Raw genomic sequence first — 14420 nt, forward strand, 5'->3', positions numbered from 1 at the left:
AGGCGAGAAGGGTAGTGTTCTGTTACAAACCCAAGAGCGGTTTGATCAGTAATCCGGTGATAGTTTGAAACACGAAGTGTTGACAATCTTCCTTTTGGTAAACCTTAATGGCTGACGATCAGGGAACATGATGACCCATTGCTGACATGCAATCATAGATATTGTAAGGTGTCAAACTGATGAGTCGCTCGGCGTGATTCCCAATGGTGTAGAGGACCAGCTTTACTTCAGTGTTTTAACAGTGTAATCCTTTTGTTGTGTTATTGAGAGAGAGGCCACAAAGGGATATCTTGACGCTTAACCCTCACCTGATGTACCTTGCGGTAACAGTGATAAATAGAGAAACACAACCTTTGATATATATGAAACTGACATACGTCGGCTTGTCACAATGTTTTGGTGTGAAAGAAATATTGATTTTTGGGAATCTGATGACCCTAACATCCAAACCTGGCCTCGCAACAAATTCCTACATGCCTCCGAGAGCCCGGCCACATCCTACTAGGAGAGTTTTAATTTCATGGGACTCTTGCGAATGCTATAACAAGTTACAAAAGTTAATTTCCAAATTGCTGAAACAATCATTTCACGTGTAACCTTTTGCAGCGACGGGAACACAGAGACAGAGGGGTTGCGGCTATAAGGCTCTAGGCAAAGAAATCTGTTGTTTTAAATCTGTGCATGCACTAAAAGCCTGGCAGTTCTTATCCATTTTAATTAATGTGATCCCCCGGCGTTCCCTATCTCAACCCAAGCAGCTGTGTTTATGTGTGCGTACGCGCGCGTAGGATTTCTGAGTTATCTTTTTGCTAAATGTGACCAATACAACCTAATCCAACCCTCTATTGATTTACTGTCTGCCAACAATTAGCTCACATAACTCACGTCTGTGTGGGGAAAATATCGAGTAACAGACAAGATTGAAGTTTGGCCATGAAGAAAGAAAGATTTTGAAGGCTAAGTTCATCTGTGAAAGAGGGTTGCTTTGTATACCTCTTCAGGCAAAGCTTTTCATCACTTATTGATTGACCCGGTTAATCGAGCGTAGTCGCGTAAAGGGATAAAGGTAGAACAACGGAGAATTGATTTTCTTAGGAGGATTGATGGCTGCCTAGAAAGCCACATTTCTGTAGCGTATGAACTGAAATAATCTCGATTAAAAACTCATGTAAAAAAATGTAAAAACTTTATTTTTTCTGTTCAAACCCAGGCAAAGAAATCCAGGCAAAGATCTTCCTTTCTCTGACACTTACCGGATTCAGCAACCTGACAGATCAGACTCGAGTAGAGAGATGACGTCTAGGAAATAAAGGTTTTACAAGCTAATCTTTTTGAAAATAAAGAAGCTCAATTAAAAAATTTGCATTTTGGCTCCTTTGCTCCTTACACAGAATATTTGTGACCTGAATTCCAACAAACCTGATTTCTCAATTCTACCTATAGAAACCAGAACGTGGAACCAAAGTCGTATTTTCTAGTAGTCATTTTAGTAATATTAAACTAAACATTATCCTATTAGTTTACTTTTTTTTAACACTAGAACCGCCAGAGGTCGCTGTATACCTAAAACCGCCAACGGGTAAAATGTACCCGCTATTGATTTGCAAGGTACAATGTTATTTTATTTATCATACAGAACAGTGAGTTTTGATCGCACAGGGATGACATTTATACCAATAGAATCTGTGGACTCTCAGCTTTTCATATGAAAAATATCGCTACAAGTGCTGATTTAAACGCATGGTGTTAGACTTGTGTTTTGTTTCGGTACAATTCTCTCAATCTCTCTCTATCTATCGATCCATCTGTAATGTTCTGTTCTATGGACATATAATTGTCTACATAAACAGACGACGCGGACTACTTCTCTCATTCCGAGTGTCCATCTTTATTCAACTGGCACGTAACCTGCACACATGCATTACATCCTCAACGTGAGCTCAGTCATCCAAGATCTTATATTCTCCAAGATGTTACACTATCTATAACTACGGTATATATCTATCTCTCTCTTTCTCTATCTATCAATATATCTATCTATCTCTCTCTATCTATCTCTCTATCTATAAGGAACCGCAGTAGACAAAAGGCGTTGCTATAGCAACACGTCATGTTTACGCTGTATTTTCTATGAGGTAAATATTATCCGCTGGCGGATATGGGTATAAATGGCAATTTATTTGACCATTTTTAACAACAGAGGGTGCTATATAACACACTTTCAGGAAAAGTCACGGACTGGGAGACTTTAATATGTTATGGAAAAAAAGTTACATACAATAAAAAAACAGCTGCGGGTAAAATGTACCCGTTGGCGGTTCTAGTGTTAAACTTCCTCAACACAAATACCTGCTTGAATACAATTATTTCTTATCTACCCTTTTATTTCTTTGGTGGAATGGGGGATTAGGAGGCGTTTAATTGGCCCACAGGGCCATTTGATGATCCCAAAAGCACTTATTAAGCATAATGAAGCATTAACCCTCCTCCACACCTCCATGCCTCACCCTTCCATCTTAGGGATGAGGATATCTCCCTGGAGCCAGCCGCAGTCTAATTCAGTGTTTTCTCACAGTGGGTCTGTTCTAATTCATTCCATAATGAGCGTCTTTCATGTGGAGTTACATAAGAAACTTAGGGGACACACTTCTGCGTCACCGGCCTCCCCCGGGCAGGTGTGGAGGAGTTGTTAGGGAGAGTGTCATCGGGTGGCAACCTGTTGAAGGACGGGGCCAGCCAATCATCCTGCAGCCCCCCTGCTGATTCTCCAGCTGCTCTCCTTCCTCAGATCATCTCCTTCACTCAATGGCCTCCATCTCGGCAGTGTATTTTTAGTCGGCCCCCTGAAAGTCAATCACCTCCTTTCTGAAGGTGTCCAAATAAAACACCAACTCTAAAGAAGCCGGGCCAAAGTCAAAAAGCTTTGACGTTAGAAGACTTCTGTTGAATGTTGAATTTATTTCTACATTTTTTATTTGAGTTTTTTTCTTCAGTTTTTTTTCTGATTGACTGATGCTATATTTAAGCAATAGCTCACGACAGGCCGTGGTATATGCTCATTATATCACAGCTAAGGGGCGTGGTTCAGCCCGACATCCCCTTAGCACCAATACATGTTGAGAAACCTGTGCGCAGAAGGTTCTAAGTCAGTCATGTGTCTGATTTCTTTAATATCGAGGTTTGCATGTTTTGCATGAAGAAGAGACACATTAAGGCCGTAAACTGTAGTCGATCTTTGTACGTCGTACCACAAAGTCTTTTTTTATTTGTATCTGTGGTAAACCTGTGTATCTGCTATTAGTGCCAGGTGTTACCAAGCAACCGTTACTTTTTTGAGACTCCTCATCTCCACTCTCTTCTTTTCAATGATGGAGGTAGTGTGCTGCAGAGCGAAGTTTCTTTTTTTAAGACGAAGGCTATTTCTCTTACCCCATGCCAGTTTGTTCTGAGAAATTGACAGTGGTGCAACCTTGCTGGGAATTGGAAGAATATCACAATTGTTGAGAAGAATGAAGCAAAATAACAGCCTGCTGAGACGGAACGATTGACAAACCTTGAGATCAGCACGACCTAATACAAATATTTGTATTGAATTTGTAGCCTGAAGGAAACAGCCTCAGGATTACTGGAGTATGAGGAGTAGGAAAGCCCACGTGGAGGCCATGTGTTCCCAGCATGTCCCCCCAGGGGTCTGTAACAGGACAGGCCTTGATGTCATTTCTCTACCAGCCTCAGTTTAAACGGCCTGCCAAAGAATGCCTTGCTGAATGCTATTGGGGGAAGAGCCGTATGTTCTTCAGGTCATGACCTCTGATGCTCTGTGACGGCCTGAAGGCTGTGACCTCTGCCTAACTTTGAGAGCATCATGTTACTGTTAACACTATTTCTGTGTTATTGTCACTATCATGCCAACATTAAAGCTAGAGATTGGTCAACACTTTAGAAGCAAGAAATTGAGTACCTAAGTCAATTAGGACATTTTTTTTGCGGTTAAGGTTTGAGTAAATTTGCTTAAATCGCACGCACAATAATAATTGTACGCGTACGTCGAGTAGTGTTCAGTCATACAGAAACATTTTTTTCTTGTGAAACTTAGGTTGTCCACTTCAGTAGTAAGGGCAAACGTCACTAGCATACAAACACTTTTCAAGTAGACTATTTCTTCCGTAGAACGTAGTTCCAATAAAAAAGGTAAAAAGCAATTACATCATGATGATTATAGTTCTCAGTTTAAGTTTAATATGCTGTTACATAGCCACATAAAACTTTTAGTGGGAAGTGAAAACCTTTTCCAATTTGGATAACCCTACCCAGAAGATGCATGTAAGTCTATCAACTGAAATGTCCTGCCTCATAAAACTTTTCATATTTTATTTAAACATCATTCCAAGTTCATTTACATTGTTGAATTGGACTTTGCCTCAGTGCACACTGAGGCAAAGTGCACCTCGTCTCACATTTTGGAGAGCATGTCCTGCGACAGTGCTTTGCATTGTATTTGCTAAATTCAAAGATTGAGAATTTGCAATCGGCATCTTGTCACAAGATAGTCATACCTTCACTGGGCGCCCAAAGGCACTGCTTTGCTGTTGTCCTAGTCAAAAGAGGAGCCTGTACGTATTTTTTGTTTTATCGTCAGACCAAAAAAGGAAAAGATGTATTGTCACATTGAAAGTCCAATTTCTGTCCGATGTTGACTACTGTTGTGCAAATACAATGCATATGATATAAAGAAGGCAAGATTGTGTTTAAAACAAATCAGAAACTCTTTTGTAATGGTGAAGAAAAATCGTCCCATATTTCAAAGGACTGGACTCGCACTTATAGGCATGTTTTTTATGATTCCATCTATTTTGTTATATGATGCTTTGCTTAAATGCCTTAGAAACATACAAGATCCAGATTTTGTTAAGGACTGGTATTTTAAATACATTTCTAATAGGGGTGTACCGAACGAATATAACGTTAAACGTAAGAAATTGAGAAAGTGAACAACTTTTTGGAAGTAATCTCAGGTGCTGCGTCGCAGCATTCAGAGTAATTTGCTCACATTGGGTTCATCGTGTCATAGAGCGAGCAAGTCATTTCATTGGACGAGAGGCATACTATGAGAGCAGGGATGCGTTCAAATGTAGTCAGAAATGACTTGCTCGCTCTATGACACGATGAACCCAATGTGAGCAAATTANAATCTGAATACGTTTTTAAGACACGTAACTGTAACTGTATTCTGATTACTTTCAGAGCATGTAGGCCAGGGCTATTCAATTGGCGGCCCGCGGGCAAAATCCGGCCCCCGGGTGATATTTACTGGCCCTTTGAGTATAATGTTAAAAAATAAAACATTAAAGTTTAATTAAAAAAAGATTTTATTTAAAAAAAAAATGTTTGGGCCAGAGTGCCTTTATTCCTGAGAGGGTGTTACATTGAGAGATAGAGGGGAAGACATTGCCTGAAAACTTTGGCGGGCTCGGGTTTCGAACCCACCTACTAGCAACTCCTGTNGGTTTGGGAACATTTTGGTTTCGCAGTTACGTACAAGGATGACGGACAAAGACAGGTGGACCGAACCAAAGCTGTTTGTCGGCATTGTTCAACTACAATTGGTTACACGGCTGGCAATACATCAAACTTGCACACTCATTTGAAAAGGCATCACCCGAACGTGAATATCACCGGTACCAAAAGAAAAATGACTGAAGTGCAAACCCAACTCCCGCTAGCATTTAAGCCTCCACCACTCGCAAAAAGTTCAGACCGAGCCAAAGCTATTACAAACGTCAAATATCCTTATGTTTCCATGTTAGCAAAGTGCTACCTGGCTGTATCTGCTACCTCTGTCCCTAGCGAGAGGGTGTTCTCCACAGCAGGAGACATTGTTAGTGCCAGCAGATCTGCTCTTTCGGCAAGCAATGTGGACAAGTTAATTTTCTTTAAAAAAACATGAAAATCCTCTTTGAAGAACCAGCACCTTACCGTGGTAGAGAGGTTTGTGTGCCCTGATGAACCTGGGGGCTGTGTTGTCTGGAAGGTTCCAGACAACACAGCCCCCAGGTTCATCAGGGCACACAAACCTCTCTACCACGGTAAGGTGCTGGTTCTTCAAAGAGGATTTTCATGTTTTTTTAAAGAANGCTATTCTTATTCATCTCAGCTGGACGCAAGAGTTTATTTTTCATCATAGCAATCTGGAATGAAGAAACCGAAGACCAACGCACACGCTATTTGTTTATATCACGCAGTCTGTCTTCCAGTTGTTGCCTCTTTTGAATGACGAATACAAAGAGTGATCTATTTGGTCGACGGCCTCCCGATTCAACATGTCGAATCGGCGGCGGAAGGTGTCGGCACGGCCGAAAAGACACAACGGTGCAGTACACACCAATCTGAGTAGGGTGACACGACGCTCATCGACGGCCCGACATCTATCGACGCTGAAAATCAGCTTGGTGTGTAAGGAGCTTTAGCCACACTAGTGAGCAAGACAACCCTAAAATATTGAATGTAATTGTTCAAAGCCAACTAACTCCCAACCTGCCTTCTTCAAGTACCGTGCCCTGCCACTTGGGGGTGCTAATTTATACACTGAAATAAATTACTTGATAAAGCCATGAAAACCACATAATGTGCAATACAAAGAGACACCTGAGTTCAGGCACTATCAGCTCCTCGTATGTACTAAAAAATTATTTCCATGTAAAAAACTGTCAGAACCAGTAAGAGTGATCCAGCATTTGATAGTTTGGCATCCACATGGAATTCTGAGAATGTCATGATACCAGGAATTGAGTTTCCAAACCATTACTAATGAAATTCCAGGACATGTCAATAGAGAGTTTACTGTGCTCCAACGACATTGTCCACTACCCCCGGATGCCTTTAAGCTGCCATTGCATGATAAGAGTTTTGATTTGTGTTCACCACAGGGATGGGTGCAGAGCCTTTCTTAGCTTTGTTTCAGCTCCCCCACCCCCCTAATGTGCCACGGTATAACAAAGGGCTGGTCCCCTGGTGACCCAGACAGAACCAGCCCAGGATGCTAATGTATAGAGAGCTATAATTGCTTTTAATCTAGCCCCTCCCCTAGAAATGCTTTGCCCTCAGAGACAATGTTAGGGCCTATAACTCCTTTTATTCTTTAATCAAGCTTGTAAATGACTATATGAAGTTATTCTTCCCTTTTTATGGCCTCACAATGAAATTATTGCAGTACTTTACTGCGCTGTTAGTGAAGATCTCTCAGAATAGATTGCTAATTGCACGTATTGTTAAATGCAAGTATACCATCTCTGGACTTTTGATTTTTCACACATGATAACATCAAGATCTTTATACATTATAAGTAAACTGTATGGTAAATTAAGAAAATATTGAAAATGAAAGTTAATTGTGCAAACAGTAAAACTCTTACTTCTGGATTCTTCAGTTCCTCAGTTAGGTAATTCAAAGTGTTCCACCCGCCAAAGGACCACAAGCCCTGATAGAAAGCAATGCCAATGGAGCTGATATCAGCATTTGTGTTCTCAAGGGGCTCTTCAAAGTTCTCAGTGTGTCCCTGGAAAAGCATCACAATGCCTCCCAATATGATCACGGCCAATGCAACCAGTTTGAATACCATGGAAACCACCTGGATCCAGACAGCCAAGCGTACGCTCAGACAATTAACGGCAGTCAGACCCATGATGGCTGCTGCAGCTATGCACTTTACTGCCAATATTGGAGGGGTGCAGCCGCTGTAGAAGGGGGCAATAACATATTCAGCAAAGCTCAGAGCAACTCCTGTGGCACTGGCAGGCCTCATGACCACGATGAAGCTGAAGGAAAACATAAAGGCCACCACTTTTCCGGCTGTCCGCAGGATGTAGATAAACTCTCCTCCAGACTCTGGTATGACTGTTCCCAGTTCAGCATAGCAAAGTCCTGCTAGCATGGATATGAAACCACAGAGGGTCCATATGATAAAACTTGCCCCGGGGCTGCCGATAGCAGCCAGCACAAACTGGGGGGAGATGAAAATCCCAGATCCTATAACGGTGCCAGCAATGAATGATATACATCCTATAAGGCCCACTTCCCTCTTCAGATTGATCCTCTTTGTGTCACTCTCCATTGTTGGACTGCTACTGTCTCCTCAAAGGCATTCCCTAACCCTTGCCCTGTTTCCTGAGAAGGCGTTGATTCTAGTGTAGACATGCCCATTTGTTCGATTGCAGGGTTTTACGATGAGATGGCCCTTCCTTCACAGATACACATAAATAATCACATATTATTTATCCCACATTACTTTTACAATTTTATTTATTTATAATATTGCACACATGCCAGTTATATCATTGTTTATTTTCTACGCTTTTTAATTTGTAATAAAGTGCAAAAAATGTTTTGGAGCAAATAAAGTATATCTTATTTTATAATCTGAATTGTAATTCAATAATATGTAGCCTTTCATTATTTTGAAAATGGACTGTCTCCATAATTAAAATGTTTACACTACCTAATGTTTGATGCTCATACTTTTACCTTTACAATATATTGCTTGAGTATGATCAAGGACACATTGTAATGCTAATGACCTGCTTGGGCCATGAGAAGAGAAGCCCACTCCGGGAATGGGACAGAAATTAGAGAGGCCAAACTTTTTTGGCAGTAATTTTAACATAAAGAGAATAACAATGAAGCTGAAAAAAACACCCGTCAAGCAAACTCAAATACACTATGTTCTCCATAGGTGGGAGACCTGTGGCACTTTCCGATGGGCCATCAGGTGTGAAACCAAGAGAGTCACTCCCCTGCTGATCAGCTTCAATGAACTGCCGAGCCTGTCATTTGCATTAAAGCCAGACTACTGATTGATTTTATCCTTGCACAACATTTGTGAATAAACGCAATTTGTGATTGTTTTAGCAGTAATATTAAACAGTAATAGTTAAACAATAATACAGTGAAATGAACAATTAGCACTATAAATATTCTTGATTGTCCGTGGTGAGATGACAAGGCTCCAGAGATAAATCCCCCTTGATTTACCTAAGCAGAGAAATAAACATTACAGCTAATTATTAAATCTTGTTTAAAAAAAAATCTAAATAAATATGTCTCCCGGTCCATAAATCTAATTACGTTTTCAGCCACGGAATCAACAGTAACTTCTGTATTCTACAGTGAATTCACTTTTCACCTGTTTTGATTTCAACAAAACAGCTTTTATGGAGAAAATAAGTTAAATAATGATTAACCAGAGGCATGTTTTCTCACTATTTCATGCATAGAAACCACCAGTTGTTTTGTGTCTGTGTTAGAAGCACACACCCTATAATCAGCTGTTTATTTCATATGAGTTCCAATGTGGCAGCTTCTTAATCACTTTGAGCTCTGCTCACTGCGTTTTCTAATTTTTTTTGCTAAACTTGAAAGCATCTGGATTGGGATCAATGGAAAGATAGATGGTCATATGCCATCAAACCAAAGGCAGCTGCTTTAACACACAATCATTTACTTTATTTTCTTTGATAGGCTGTTATATTCAAAAATACCATATTAGGCCTTTTTGTCGAAATTCACATCGGCTGACATTACCAAACGATTACCTGGCCATAGTAACTCACTTCTGCCGGTGACTTTACAGCACCTACATTTGCCAAGACCTTAATGCCTGAGGGGGAATAAAGATGAGATTGGGCCAGCCCGGTGTAGTGAAGGCCGGTCAGACAAACAGACCAGACCAGCAGAAAAATTCCCAGAACACCAGTCCACCCTGGCCATGAGCGCAATACAGTCACCCAACAGCAATGTGAAAGCGCCGTGAATTTCCCCACTGTGGGACGAACAAAGGCTCCAAGATTGCCAAGATTCATGAAATTCCACCAAATATTATTGTATGCGCAGAGGCATGACAGGTGGGGCGCGAGAGACCAGGAGGAAAAATAGTTTTGAAAAAAAAAGAAGAAAAAAAATCATAATTTGAAAAATTATTGATTCGAAAATAATATGATACCGTAAAGTACAAGTACGTCTGGGTCTCTGTGTTTCATTCAAGCTCGGATCTGGGTGTGTGTGGGGAACAAGCCATTTTGTGTGCGTGCGCAAGCGAGAGAGAGAGAGAGAGAGTGCACCGGTACCGGAGATCGTTGTTGTTAGCTTCTGGTGCTAGCGAGCTAGTGGCAGGGTCTCAAACGTTTTGGTCACCATTAATGTAAACAATTATTTCCGAGGCACACGTTTATATGATCATTATAGTTATAAAAAAATAAGATAATACATTAAAAACAGGTATGAAATACTATATGACAGTAAAACAAGAATAAAGTTAAAAGGGTGATTTGTAAAATATCCATAAAGAAAAAGTAAATCTGTTTACAGTTCTGTTTCAAATGGGTGTTGAGAGATGTATCCATAGATCTCTTCATTTTGATCTCAAAGTGCACCAGATTGATGCATTTAACTTCAATATTTAAAAAAAAATCTTCTCGGGGGAGCTTGCCCCCGGACCCCCCGATGTTAGGTCCACTCCCCATTTATAAAAATAGCACTTTACCCCTGCTTACACCTACTGTATAATATGCCATGAGCTGATTATCGAGCCTTCATTGTAACTGTCACACTGTGTATTTGCGTGAGGAGTGTTGCTGTAGAAAATTCCACTGTAGCGACCGGTACCTTAATGGGAAACCCTAAATGATTGAGCACCCTCTAAGAAACGTCAAGCTATCCCACAGCACAGCACCCCCAAAAGAAATCTCTGGCGCCACCACTGAGCCTGCAACCCCGTTTTGAAGAAATGTGCAGTGCCACACAGGCTCATTGCAGCCACTAATACTGTGATAAGACACACTTTCTTGCCAAATATCAGCATTTTCTTTCTTTTCATTTTTTTACACAGATTTTATAAGTTATTGTTCTTGCAAAGGGATTGCACAATTGTATTATGTATTTATTTTTTGACCACACAGACTTATGGAGCATTGTTTTATTACCACTGTTCTAGCAAAGGAATGCACACGTTCATATTGATGTATTTTAATAAATGTTAACTTGGCCCATTACGTGACTATTTGTGTTGGGGGAGCCCGACTTATTTTTTTTTCCAAAGGGGGGGGGGCCTGACAGAAAAAGTTTGAGAACCACTGTTCTAATGTGTTACATGTATATAAAAATCCATACATAAACTTTGTTTGCTTTTCATTTTCAAAGTCTGAGTTTCTGCCTATAAATGCTCTAAAATGAAACATGTTTTATTTGGAATTTGGCGAAATATCAGTATTTTATTATTATTTTAAACAGCAGTGTTCATGTCAAAGCCAAACCCTCAAAAAGTAAAACTTGTGACCTCAACATTTGATAGCCACTCTTTCCAGGGCTGTATATTCTACAATGGGTGTTGTCATGGCTTTAATAAAAAAGTGTGATAAACATACTTTACAACACACCCTCTCACTTGATTTCACCACTTGAGAAAACATTTATTACTTTATTGCTTTAAGGTGATGTTTGGGGAGACGGCCAGTGTATGAATTAAATAGATTGCACATTGTTCCTTATCTTCTTCTAATCCTTCAATGTTTAACCGCTTCCACAAAAACCCCATATAACCATTAACTTACTTACCTCTGGACGTTTTAACTCTTCAGTTACATAATTCAGGTTGTTCCAGCCATCATAGGACCACAGTCCCTGGTAGAAAGCAATCCCAATTGGATTGAGGCCCAAATGTGTGTTCTCAAAGGAGTTTTCAAAGTTTTCAGTGTGTCCTCTTATGAGCATCACCAACCCTCCTATTATGATGACCACCAGCGCCAGAAGCTTGGCCACCATAAAAAAAACTTGGATTTTCATTGCAAAGCGAACATTAAGGCAGTTCACGGTGGCAAGCACTAATATTGAAACTGCAGCCATGCCCTTCACCAGCAGCAACGGAGGGGGGCAGTCTGCGTAGAAAGGAGCCAAGACGTATTGAGCAAAACTCAGTGAGATGCCGGCGACACCAGCAGGTCTCACAAACAACACAGAGCTGAAGATTAGCATGAAGGCGACGACCGGGCCTGAGGTTTTCAGGATGTAGATGTACTCCCCCCCGGATTCTCTGATAACAGTGCCCAGCTCAGCGTAGCAGAAAGACGCCATTATAACCAGTAAGCCACAGCATGCCCACACAACCAAACTGGCTCCAGGGCTGCCTATGGTGGAGAGCACCGTCTGTGGGGACATGAAGATCCCAGATCCAATCATCGTCCCACCGATGAGGGACACGGCTCCCACCAGCCCAACTTCCCGCTTCAGGTTGAGCTTCTCTGTCTTGTCATCCATAATTCCAGATGTGACCTATTGTCCGGGACCGCCACCAATGGAGGAACGACTATAATTATGTGGCCAAAGTCACTATTGCAGCAACTCAGGCAGTTAATAATTACGTGGTTGGCTATGTAAGGTTTCCGTTTTGCTTTGTCTCTTATCTTTTTTTTTTAAAGGGTAGAAACGCACTGTAATGGCCCTGGGTTCGTCAGATTCATTTGTTGACAGTATTCCTTTTTTCAGGAGGTCAGATAAACAGAACAACTGAGTAAGCTGGGCTCATAAAGTCTATAAAACTGACCAGTTATTTACCAGATTCTCACACTCGTTCCCTTGGTCTACCGGCTGGCATTGCTTATCCTTTAAGCTTGTGTTTAACATCCACAAAAATCACTCCCGAAGACATAACATACTTCACTGACCTGCTCACAGTTTAATGAAAACATTTGAAAAAACGTTTTTAAAAAATAGTTCGCATTAGCATAAGTATTACTACTTTAAATTATTCTGGCTTAAAACTCCTAAAATTCTTATTCTTAATAACGGCAACACTCCAGTATTAAAAGCTGCAAGTAGGCAGTTTATTTTGGGCTTCATCTGGCAAAGAGAGCCAAAAATTGAGAATACAGCCCTTATCCTACAGCTCTCTCCTCTGTCTTAAACCCTTCCCAGACATTTTCCCACGCTTCCTTTGTTACTTTCCTTTTGGTACACATCTCCCACTGTGATTGTGAGACTGACCGTTGAGCGGCCCGACCAAGCAAGGAGGCAGAGGCAGAACGTCCAAAAATATAACCCGGTGTGGGCATTTATTAAAACATTACACACAGCCTCAATCCTGCTGCTGCTGTTTCACGTGAGCCCAGCCTGCAGCCACCAGGATCTCAGGCCCTACGAAGCCATTGCGGGACGGTCTGGCCGTCGGTCTGACTTGTCAGAACACCGGACCCCACTACCCCAGAAACTATTAGGCCTCTCCTAAGAGAAGGGACTCGGCGACCCTCATTTCCAGGAGTTAGTCCTACCGTGAGACAGGACCACTACAAGACCGTCATAAGAATGGTGGGAGGACAGTTTCCGGAATGCTAACTCCCGGCCACGTCGACGGCATGGTCCGCGGCACTACGTCGGTCAGTCTGCTAGGAGAGATACCACTTGGACATCTTCCAGTCCTACGAGAGATGGACCAAAGATGGATACCATCTCAAGTCTCCATAGGACCTCAGGTAGACAACTTGGAGGAGTCGGGACTCCTCGCTTCTTCGGACCCCATACGTGCAGTCCTTCTAAGTCGCTGAGGTCTAGTGTCCTCCACGCGCACAACTCGGCTCCAGAGAACTCGAACTACTGGTCGAACCTCCCGGTGTTACCGATAACTTCCGACTTGACATTCAGTTACTGTCGTAGAGGTGTACACAGAGGAGTACGCCAGGTCCACACTCTCCCGGTCAACACCTACCCACTCCCGATACTGCAGCAGACAGCCTGGACAAACGAGACATCCGTTTGACGTCCCCCAGGTCTCTCGAGTCCCCGTCCTCCTCCACTACTTCCAAACTGATTTGACGGAGTTGTCGTGAAGTATTACTACCTCCACTCCACGAAAACTCGGAATCAGTCGGAAATTCTATTTCTGCTGCAATGTTTTATGTATTTGTGTCGTGGCGTATTATCATTTTGGACATGTGATTTTTCAGGTCATTTTCTCGATAAATTTATATTGTCTGTCAGTTTTGTAAGTTGTACTCTGCCATTTTGATAGTCGTTGTCGGCGATAACAGTAGAGTCGATCTCGGGAACGATCTGTGTCATAGAATTTCCCGAAATGTTTATGTACAACCGTTTTTGTTGCCCGTCTTAAACTTATTAATGCTAGTGACCATTGCTGTCGTGGCGGCAAGTGACGATAAATGAATTTACCGTAATTAATATATGTCAAAGTGGGGGAGTAGAACAAGACAACAAAGGCCAGCAGAGACACCAAGGGAGGACAACCTAATAGGCTAAACAGAGTGTGACCACGGACACAATGAGGAGTTTGGGAGTGGACACAGATTAGACGGAGGGGGTATGTGGGACACAGAACAATCAGACACACACATAAATCCTACGACACAGAACTCTCGACCATC

The 14420-nt window shown here is 41.7% G+C and overlaps 1 protein-coding gene across 1 annotated transcript; it reads right to left on the reverse strand.

The window, feature by feature from the left end:
* Positions 1-6707: 6707 nt before the first annotated feature.
* Positions 6708-12343, reverse strand: LOC104952118 (b(0,+)-type amino acid transporter 1-like). Its single transcript, XM_010778876.1, has 3 exons — positions 11605-12343; positions 7412-7999; positions 6708-6761 (listed from the first exon to the last, which is right to left on the reverse strand). The coding sequence occupies exons 1-3, from the start codon at positions 12301-12303 to the stop codon at positions 6708-6710; spliced, it is 1341 nt and encodes a 446-aa protein (XP_010777178.1). The 5' UTR covers positions 12304-12343.
* Between the last annotated feature and the right edge of the window lie 2077 nt (positions 12344-14420).

Source organism: Notothenia coriiceps, unplaced genomic scaffold (genome assembly GCF_000735185.1).
Source record: "Notothenia coriiceps isolate Sejong01 unplaced genomic scaffold, NC01 NC01_scaffold00000339, whole genome shotgun sequence".
In the NCBI taxonomy this organism is placed as follows: Eukaryota; Metazoa; Chordata; class Actinopteri; order Perciformes; family Nototheniidae; genus Notothenia; species Notothenia coriiceps.

Excerpts from the sequence above, each read along its gene's own strand:
- LOC104952118 (XM_010778876.1), bottom strand. The coding sequence starts at position 12,303 with ATGGATGACAAGACAGAGAAGCTCAACCTGAAGCGGGAAGTTGGGCTG. Across the intron at positions 8,000-11,604 it reads AAGAGTTAAAACGTCCAGAG|TTTGTGCTGGCTGCTATCGG; the intron begins GTAAGTAAGTTA and ends ATCTCCCCCCAG. Across the intron at positions 6,762-7,411 it reads AGGAACTGAAGAATCCAGAA|AATTCCATGTGGATGCCAAA; the intron begins GTAAGAGTTTTA and ends TGACATTCTCAG.